Source organism: Corylus avellana, chromosome ca1, assembly GCF_901000735.1.
Source record: "Corylus avellana chromosome ca1, CavTom2PMs-1.0".
NCBI classification, from domain to species: domain Eukaryota; kingdom Viridiplantae; phylum Streptophyta; class Magnoliopsida; order Fagales; family Betulaceae; genus Corylus; species Corylus avellana.
This window is the reverse complement of record NC_081541.1, coordinates 4869240-4879528: the sequence shown is the minus strand read 5'-3', so window position 1 is coordinate 4879528 and position 10289 is coordinate 4869240. Positions and strand designations below refer to the sequence as shown.

Here is a 10289-nt window from a genome sequence, read left to right as displayed (position 1 = left end):
TCTTTTACAATTATTGAAAACCCTAGAATAATTTAGAAATTAAAGAATCGATTTCAAATTCGGGCAAAAGCAAAAGCTGATATTGCTCTATGGAGAATGACGTTTAAACTTTCTCATTTATTTCTGGACAAAAATTTTTCAGTTTTTAGTAAATTTTCTTCAGCCTACTCTAGTAAGTGACAAGTGTCATTCAACATTTTGGGTTTCTAAATAATTAATGTTTAGGTTTTTCGATTAGTAGAATAGCAATAATTAACTTTTAAAATATTAAACAAAACATATGAGAGATGACACTTGCACTTATTATAGTAGGTTGAAGAAAATTTCTTCTAAACAAGTTTGGGAGAAATTTATGTCCTTTCTTTGTTGTTCTCATCCGACGTGCAGGAAAAAAACAATTATAGTGCTCCACCAAACTCATATCAATCTTATAACTTCAAAATATCACACTAATTAATGGCTTAACTGAGCATTGGAAATTTTTAACAAAATTTTCTCAACCAAAACCACATCAACCATACACCATATTCCTTATAGTTTCAGTTTCGGAAAATCACTGTTATGTACAAGTAACAATAAAAATAAGGGGGCAAAACACAAAACAAATACAAAAGGAAAATAACTTTAGATTAATATTCTTCCAAGAAAATTCTAGGCTTGGTTGCTGCGGATCATATTACTTTTACAGGAAAAGAACATATAAACAAGCTTGCTCAAGTATGTCACATGAAAAGCGGAACGCCGGATTCTTCAGAAGACGAGGGCTGCAAAGCACGGATTTTAACATCATATTTTCTGCGACTTGAAAGTTCATTGCCCGTCGAAGAATCCGATCCATCTGTTACAAGTGGAAGGGATGAAGTATAATCATTGTAAGCAATTCCAATATGGTTACCACACTTGCGGCAAAGAAGTTTGGTTCTCCGGCGGATTAAGCCCCAAGCGTGCTTAGAAAGGTGGGGTATGCATTGGATTTCATCAACCTGAGTAAATCTGCTCTCGTCAATGTTAAAGAAAGATATGATCCCTCTCTTTATAGATTTTCCATATTTAGAGCCAATGGTCGAGGTGTTCCGGTTGCAGGAGCTTAGGTTTAGCTCGTAGCCACAAGAACCACAGCTGCATGAAAGAGACTATCTCGTCAATGCCATGTCAAGAACCACCATCACATTTATTTTTTGCATATACAACAAGAAAACAAAGACAAAAGCAACCGAAAACCACAGAAGAATAGATCGGGTCCCTCACAGCTTGAAAAGGGGTATAGGAGTTATCCTAAACAAGATGATCAGAATATAAAAACCGATCAAACTTCGATGATTTCACTGAGACGAGCTTACAAATAAAGATATCAGCTTTGTTCGATAACACTGTTTCTTTTTCACTTTTCAAAACAAAAACATTAATAAACAAAAAAACACAAAACACTCAAAAATACTTTTACCTTTAGTCACATTAGAATATTTTTTTAAAACATAAAACACCGTCTAAAAAGTATTAACAAACGTAGCAACCATAACCTTAGGAAAGACAATATTTCAAATTATTTGTAGGATGGTTTAGTTCTTTTTTTTTATGACGGGAAACCTTAACAAGGCAGAACCCTTCGGACCCACTTCTGCAGAGTAAACCTCGGACCCGTGCATCGCACCCTCAGAAGTTTCCCTACACGGATGAGGGTAAATTGCTGGCTTTTTACACCAGGGAATGTGGCCACAAGGGAGAGCTTGCACCTAGCAAGTCTTGAACTTGGGATCTAAGGGGTAAAACTCCCCAAGACTACAAGCCTCAACCACTAGGCCAACCCCTTGAGGTTATGATGGTTTAGTTCTATTACCAGAATGTCCTGAAAATGATTCTATTTGTCCTTTCCTCCAAAATCATTTTGGTGTATCAGTTAAGAACCCCTTTATTAAATGAAAAGGCTATGTGCATTCAAATCCAATAGCATTGGGTAGCGGCAAGTTGAAGCACTAAGCCAATAAGGGGATAGGACGGGGGAGCACTCAATATGACTTTTTTCAATCCAATCCCTTCCTTGATTACATATGTCTAAATATGGATAGGATGAAAGAGAAACAATATCAAAAGATAATTCTTATGACACTAGCATCCTACATAGTAATTGCGTCAGTCTTGATCATCAAATACTGTGCAAATTATACAAGATAGATGTCGCCTAATGAACATCCCCTTTAAACGAGGAACCATTCCATTTTGTGATTTATAGTAACCTACAAAACAAGTGGACAATTCTAGGCAAAATAACCTCAATTTTTATATCCTAACTAAAATATTATAACAAAAATTATTTATAGTTAATGTGGGGATGCTAAAAACCAACCAATCTTCAAGTGACATGTAAGCCTCTATCACAACTATTATACTCTGCCTCGAGCAAAAGCCCCTACTTTTTTTATTATTACTTATAATTCATCAAAATATCATTAAAAGAGCAAAGCCAAGAAAGTCATGAAAACTATGCATATTGCAATCTATAGCAGCTGTCCAACGATAAATAACTTTGAAAAATAAATACTTACATTTTACGAATGTCTTCAAAACTTTTATCATTTTCTTTCCTCCAAAATCACCGCAAAAGATAGGACGACACCACCTTACTAATTAACCTTAACCCAAAAGTTTAAAACTATGGACTCAGTCTCAATTATAGTATATCTGTGAAATTATCGCTTATCTCAAAAGTTTAAAACAATTGATAAAAAATGTAAATTTAATTGTTCAATTAATACTCAACAATATCAAACACTGAAGTATGTTGTTCATGCTCAATGAAGGATTTCCCATCACAAATGAAACTCCAACCCACTTATCAAAGTGGAATTTGCCGTAACTTTTCTAATTCAAACAGATACATATCAAAGTAAGTGCACAAAATTTATGTGCAGCCACCAAATAAATTCGATCAATACAATTCACTCCCGGAAGAGGTTAATAGTTAACTATAATGGAAAGAAATACCAAATTTGTTCGACCCTTTTTTTGCAAGAACAAATTTAATAAATTTATAGTCAAAGTCAATCAATAAGTACTTTTTTCATTTTAATTCCAAAGATTAAACTTTCCTTAATTATTTGGTAATTCTACATCCAAGCTTCCGATACGATCGTCGCTATAACTTGTCACAAACCCCAATCAAATAAAAATCAAGAATTTCAATTCAATTTGTGCAAACGAACAAGCAATTCAGAGACAGAGAGGGGTTGGACCTGTAAGAGACGTCTCTGCGGGAGGAAGCAGGGCAAGAAGAAGATATGGAATCCTGATGGTGATGGCCGTTTGATTTCTCCATCTCATGCGCGAAACCAATGGCTCTGATCGCGGGCTGTGACGGTGACGGTCACCGACTTAAGAAACCCCACTCTCGAAGGCACGGTTTATCAGAGACAGAGGTGACGAGTGCGCGTGTGCGGCTGGTCCGGGTGACTTTAACGACCCGAGTTCGCTATTCGGATCCAAAACGAAGCAGTTTCTAGAGAGAGAGAGAGAGAGTAGACGAAAGGAAGAGCCTCTGAGGGAGCGGAGTGGAATCATATGAAAGACGTAAGAGCTGGGTTTTTGTCTCTCTGACCGTCTGACGTGGGCTACAACGGAAACACGGAGATTTTGACTCAATTTTGATTAACCATATGTCGTTTTGCAGTTTTAAAATGTATTATTATTTAAAAACGTGATTTTTAAAAATATAATTAAATGTTTTATTAATTTTTATAATTAAGTTTTAGAATTTAAAATAGTACGTTTTTTAAAAACAAACTCTGCCTATATATTATTTCAAAATAGACTATGATAAACGACACCTATTAAGCTTAATAAGTTTTTATTTCTTCTTTCTCTCAGCTATTTATTTTGAGGGCCCCTACTATTAGGTTCATCCTGATAACACCCTTTTTACAGTCTCCAACTACCATGTGATACATTATCAATTTAAGAAAAATGCAAAAAAAAAAAAAAAAAAAAAAGGTGAGAACAACCATACCAAATCAAAATGAGAAAGAGAAATAACCCTAGCCTGCGAGACCCAGGCCAGACCAACGCCATGGGTCCAGCTAGACCCAGGACATGGGCAAGACCCACACCGACCCATGCCGTGGGTCTTGCCGAACCCACGTCATGGGTCTAGCCGTGACCCACGACCCAGCCGTGGGTCACCCTCTCTGGCCACTTTCTGTCTCAAAACTAGTCTTTTTATTCTAAACTAAAACCTAGATGGGAAATGTTAACCCTTTAGAGATTCTATCACCTTAAAGGGATCTACCGGAGAGGGCTGCCGCCTGCCGTGATCCAACCGTGGATGTTGCTAGTGCGGCTACAGTGAATGTGGTGGGTGAATGGTGAGAGAGAAAGAGAAGAAGAGGAAATAAAATTTTCTGTGAAGATGAACGAGAGACGAAGAGAAAGTGGGAGAGAGAAAAAAAAATTCAATGTTTTTGTTCCTATTCTATTATGTGTAACTAATTGATGTGTACACCTTCTATTGGATGCTGCAAAACATCACTTTTGCAGATGGACTTGATAGAAGGTTTATCCATTTATTTTTGTCTTTTGTAGTTTGTTCTCGAGATAAATATTTTAACAAATAACTAAAAATATCAAATATTTATAATAACATGCATAAAACTCATGTTAAAAGTTAAAATACTTTTTCAAACCAAAAAATAAAAAATAAAAATAAAAAACCCTCCCAAAATACATTAATAAGTTATGTATATGGTCTATTCAAATGTATACATTAATAAGTTAAAATATTGTTTAACTCGTTAGATAACTTTAGATAAGTCTATTCAAATTTGAAGAATACATAAACTTAATCGACTAGGAATAATTTAAAGTTATCGAATTCTTATAGAGATTGATTTAATTATCGGATTAGTCTTTTCTATCTATGTAAATTTGAATAAATATCTCTCTATTATTGAACTTACAAGTGCTCTAGAGTCTAGATCGATTATAACCTCCATCTAGAAAGCTTGTACAAAAAAAATACATCAATTAAGATTTTTTTGTAAAATCCTTAAGGTATTTATTTAATGTTTTATATAAAATATATGTTATAAATTCATTCGTATTATTTAAAATATGTTATTTAACAGAATTGAATTACTAATAATGACTCATTACCGGCCAGATCATTGCAAAAGGCATTTGAAATGAATTATTGAAGTGTTAATGGTATTGTGTTACGTACACCCTACATGTGTCCTTTTTCAACTTGTTAACGTTGAAACTTGGAAAAAAAAGCATTTTTAGTTGGCCACGATATGACTTTAAGAAAGTGGGGTGCATGAATCATGAAATGGCCATCATATGATAACCAGCCACGTCCCTACGTGGGATCGATATATAATGCATTAAAATTATCTTTTTGCTTTCTCAATTAAATTTGCCTTAAGGTTACGTGATTATGGACAAATTGACACAGCCCGCGATCAAATCCTCCATTTTAGCTGCCGATATATTTCCAGTGACTTTTGTTTTATCTCTATGAATTAAAAATATTAACAAACAACTCTTTAAAATAAATTAACAATCAGAGTGTTATTTAGTACTTTTTTTAAACATTTATTATGTTTACAAATTGACACAACAAATCACGTGATACTTATTATGTAAATTACTAAAATGTGAACGGGTAGTTCATGTGGCATGAACAGTTTAAAACAAATTTAACAATAAAGTAAGAGTAATTTTTTTTTGACATGTGAGAGAGGAGAATTCGAATTAGTAATATCCGCTTTATGAGACATGATTTACATTTGATTGAACTACTCTTATAAATATAAAGTAAGAGTAATACGTGAGTTAATTGTAGGGCTGGCAAAACGGGTAATCGGGTAGACCTGATTAGGACCCGTTAAGACTCGCGACCCGATTACCCAAAACACGAACACGACCCGTTTAGCTAAATGGGTTAGCAGGTCTGACACGATTATAACACGAAAAATATCCGGGTAACCCAACATGACTCGCTTAACCCGTTTAGCATAGCCGGGTCATATCAGGTAGACACGACCCGACCCGACCCTTAAAAAAAAAAAAAAAAAAAAAACTTTGATCAAAATTGGAAAAAATAATTTAATAAAGGGATCTCTTAGGCCAAAGGACTAGTCAAATTTATCTTGACCATCCAAGAAGAATAAAAAGTTTTAAAAGAGAATGTTTTAATATATAAATAATGATTTAAAAGATAATGTTTTAATATATAGACCCACATAGAAAAAGTAACGGAAAAACAAGGAATAGGCCAGTGAAGTGAAGACTATGAAGTCGTGAAGTGAAGAGTGAAATGAAGCCGTGAGTGAGTCGGTAAGTGTTAGGGTTAACGGTTAACTTAGTTAGAACTTAGACATATGTTTTTTTTTTTTTAAAAAAAAAAATAAATTAAATGGGTCTAGCGGGTCACCAGAGACCCGCCAGACCCGATTGACCTGCCAGACCCGAGTGACCCGCCAAACCCGACTGACCCATTTATTAAACGTGTCTGGCAGGTCGACCCGCCAGACACGAATTTAATCGTGTCTTAATCGGGTAGACCTGATTAAGACCCGAACCCGATAAGCCCAAACCTAATACCTGTTAACTTCGTGTCGGGTTCGCGGGTCGTGTCAAAATTGCCAGCCCTAGTTAATTGGATGGTGTTGCTTTAAATCTTGCGCCGACCAGCACGAGATAAGGCAATGAGTGGTCAAAATCTAAACGTTGGGATGTATGGGACCGACCAACCTAAACTTTCACAAACAATGCTCTGTTGGCTGGCTCTGTTCTCGAATGCCATGGATTCCCAGCTTTGGAGAAACAACCTAGCTGATTGTTTTCTGTTCGTACCTACTTTTGTTAATTCTATATTATAGTCAATGTCGGGATCCTAGATCGTCAAAGGTTGTATTGAAGACATGAAAAAATTTATATCCAAAGTGTTGCTGAAAAAGAAAGCATTAACTTTATATTACGTATTCTGTTTTTGTAAACCGAAGCTGCAGATAAATAGAACATGAAGATTAAGAGGGCGAGATTATTGTTCTTACATCAAAGAAACTCAAGAAAGCTTCTTACAATTGCACAAGTAGCTAGCTAGCACCTACTTAATTGTCTTCCTCATCTGTCACAAATTTACCAGTTCCAGGATTCAATGCGGCAAAGAAGAAGAAGATTACGTTGAACAACACAAGTGGCTCAATCTCACTGATGGGAAGCCCTGTCTCGATGTTTAGTTGCGCTAAAGCTCCTTTCCCGGTTATAATTTCTCCAATCAAAGAGAAAGCAATCCCCAACTGAGCCAATCTTCCTACAAACAGCTCGTTTGACTTTGTAAATCCAAACAACGGACCTTGCATTTCAAACCATTGCCAAATATGTTATAATGATACCAAATTAAATCAACATTCAAGTTCTTTAGTAAATGTGTATTATAGCTCGAGTGGCAAATTACCTCCTTCTTTAAGGCCCAGTGCGGATCTGATGCTTTTGCCAGGGGGGATCACAGCCTTTTCAAGACCTGTGGGTGGGTCATCAACGAATTTACCACGATCACCCAAAGCGCCTATGGCTCCAAGCAGGGTGAAGAGAATGAAGAAGAGAAGAAGAGGCTCAGCTTCATAGATGGGGATTCCAGTTTCCAGATTCAATTGTGCTAGAATTCCTTTCCCTGTGATTCCTTCACCTAATAAGGATGCCTGCACAAAAGGGCATATCATAACATTAACAAAGCAGGACATTGAAAACCTCCATGCCTATTGTAGTGATCATTCTACATTTGTTGTTGTTGATTGACATTTCTTTTTCTTCTTGAGTTTTCAATACTTAACACGAACAAGTACGTGTGAAACCAAATTCAGGTAAAAAAATATAAATTTAATCATTTAATTAATACTTTATATATATATATATATATATATATATATATATATTAATTCCATTCTTTCCTTTTATGTTTCTTTATATACTGCCACGATAGAAGCCTAGAAGGACACAAATCAACGTCTTTTTATCACTAGAAACCCGTAATTATGATCATTAGCATTTTTCCTTCTTTTAAGTCTAAAATAATACTTTTCTAATACCAATCTTATTTCTCACATACCCATTTTACATAATCACTTAAAATAAGTCACATCAGTCAATATAAAATAAGTGTGATAAATTAGTACGAATAGTAGCATTATTCAGTTACACTATATATGTTAGAACAATATTTTCTTAATTTAAAATGGATTCAACAATATTATATTAATCGGCCACTCTTGTTATTACTATTTCATACATATGGGATTCTATTACTTAATCAACCATGCACATTGCTCACACAAGAGTATATATATCAACATATATATCCTTTTCAGATGTAGCATGCAATAATACTGTAAAAATATCTATTAAATTCTGCAAAACAAAATCTACATCATGGTTAATTATAATTAGTCTAGCTCCATTATTTCCTCCTCAAACACAAATCAGCATATTGCAAGTAAATTACAGAAGAAGAGGAAGAAAAAAAGAGGGTATATATATTATATCTATACTCACAGCAAAGCCAATCATGGCAACGCGACCCACGAAGAGCTCATTCTGCTTTGTGAAGCCAATGCCCCCGGAGGTGCCGAAGATGCCGTCTTCAACCTTTGGCTTTGGCACTACAACCTAGCAAACGAAAGCAAATTACAATCAGGAAAAACTCTTGCATACATTTGTTGAAAGTAAAGCTTGGTAGAAGGAGATTGACGAAAACCTTCTTGGGAGGGGCTTTGGTTTTTGATTTGAAGAGAGCAAAAGTGGTAAATGGTTGGGATAAAGAAGAATGATCAGTAGGAAGAGGAGGGAGCAGTAGCTGAGAGAAGGATTTGGGCCTTAGTTTTTGAATTTGGAAATTGAGTAAAGTGTCTCTCTTCAGATCCACCACATGGCTAGTAGAAACACCAGACATGAGCAACATGGTTTGAGCCATGGCTTCAGCTGGTTTGATGTTTTTCTGACAGTGAGGAAACAAAACACTTGTGCTCTCTCTCTTTTAATGCAAATGTTTTTGAGGTTCATATGGTGAGAGATGTGGATATGGTGTGAGAGTTAATGACGGGCAACTAGAGTGCCCACGTCTCTGTGTACTTTGTAGTATTTTGAAGATAACGTTTCTAGTGAATCCTATTTCATTTGAAGCACAAAAACCTCTCATATTCAACTTCGCAAAACAAGATAAGTGGACTCCCTTGTCAGCCATGTAAACTCCAGCCCAATGTGCCTCAAAGAAAAGAAGAATTTAAATGGAATTTTTTTTTTTTGACAAAACCATTTTCGCCAAAGAAAAAATATATTATATTTTCACTTATAACTTTTCTTTCTTGTTTATAAGCAAGAATATAAGGGAACAAGATTTAAGGTTAACTACATTTGCCTCCTATAATAACTATTCTTTGTGCAATTAATGTATTTTTTAATGTTTTCCCTAATTTACTATTAGTGCTACAATATTCTCCTTCCACAACTCAAAATGACAACAATGTTCTTCATTGTTTATAATATAAAAAAATGTCTGTCTTTTTGAGTCGCAGAATGAGACATTACAAAAAAAATATAATAGTTAGGGAGGGTAAATGCAGTTTCCTCCAAGATTTTTATCGAACCAAATTCAGTTAAATCACTCCCGATACTGATATAAAATTATGAATTTAATCATTTAATTAATATTCTAATACTCTCCTTACGTGTGGCTCGAATTCATCTCGATAATTGAGGCTCAACATGAAAAATATTAATTGAAATTAAAGTTTAAATTCTTAACATTTTGTTCTCGCACTAAATTAAATCATTACTTATTTTAAAAATTTAAGTTAATAAAACAAATATAAATTTAATCATTTAATTAATACTTTAACCACTTACAAAACTGTCCCCCATAGCTGTGTTCATCGAGGAATGAATCGGCCATCAAGATGCATGAAGGATCTTGACAAAATAACATGTCTTGGAATTTTCTCTTAGGTCTCACTCGGGTCTTCTACTAAATTTGCAACCCAAGATTGTTGGGGATGTGTAGCACACAGAATCACACGTATGCTGAAAATACCCATCCTGCAAAAGTACGAATTGGAACTAATTACTTATCTGAAGATGACAAATCTTGAATTGACACCTCAGCAAGCATCCATCCACCTGGTTGGTTCAAGATTCTTTTGGCACAAAGCATCTCTTTCTTTACAATTTTTGTAACAAATTAAGGAACAGCAATCCAGCAGGCCCAGTAAAATTTCATGGGTGTATTATCTGGCTCTAAACTG

General features: G+C 35.0%; 2 protein-coding genes across 2 annotated transcripts; both read right to left on the bottom strand.

The window, feature by feature from the left end:
* Positions 1-442: 442 nt before the first annotated feature.
* LOC132192356 (uncharacterized protein At4g08330, chloroplastic) lies at positions 443-3556 on the bottom strand. Its single transcript, XM_059607674.1, has 2 exons — positions 3231-3556; positions 443-1119 (listed from the first exon to the last, which is right to left on the bottom strand). Exons 1-2 carry the CDS (start codon positions 3311-3313, stop codon positions 723-725), a joined length of 480 nt encoding a protein of 159 aa, XP_059463657.1. The 5' UTR covers positions 3314-3556; the 3' UTR covers positions 443-722.
* Positions 3557-6942: 3386 nt separating this feature from the next.
* Positions 6943-9048, bottom strand: LOC132185962 (photosystem II 22 kDa protein, chloroplastic-like). Its single transcript, XM_059599789.1, has 4 exons — positions 8747-9048; positions 8545-8658; positions 7451-7694; positions 6943-7348 (listed from the first exon to the last, which is right to left on the bottom strand). The coding sequence occupies exons 1-4, from the start codon at positions 8960-8962 to the stop codon at positions 7104-7106; spliced, it is 819 nt and encodes a 272-aa protein (XP_059455772.1). The 5' UTR covers positions 8963-9048; the 3' UTR covers positions 6943-7103.
* Between the last annotated feature and the right edge of the window lie 1241 nt (positions 9049-10289).

Excerpts from the sequence above, each read along its gene's own strand:
- LOC132192356 (XM_059607674.1), bottom strand. The coding sequence starts at position 3,313 with ATGGAGAAATCAAACGGCCATCACCATCAGGATTCCATATCTTCTTCT. Across the intron at positions 1,120-3,230 it reads CGCAGAGACGTCTCTTACAG|CTGTGGTTCTTGTGGCTACG; the intron begins GTCCAACCCCTC and ends TCTTTCATGCAG.
- LOC132185962 (XM_059599789.1), bottom strand. The coding sequence starts at position 8,962 with ATGGCTCAAACCATGTTGCTCATGTCTGGTGTTTCTACTAGCCATGTG. Across the intron at positions 7,695-8,544 it reads TTGCCATGATTGGCTTTGCT|GCATCCTTATTAGGTGAAGG; the intron begins GTGAGTATAGAT and ends CCTTTTGTGCAG. Across the intron at positions 7,349-7,450 it reads ACTGGGCCTTAAAGAAGGAG|GTCCGTTGTTTGGATTTACA; the intron begins GTAATTTGCCAC and ends TTGAAATGCAAG.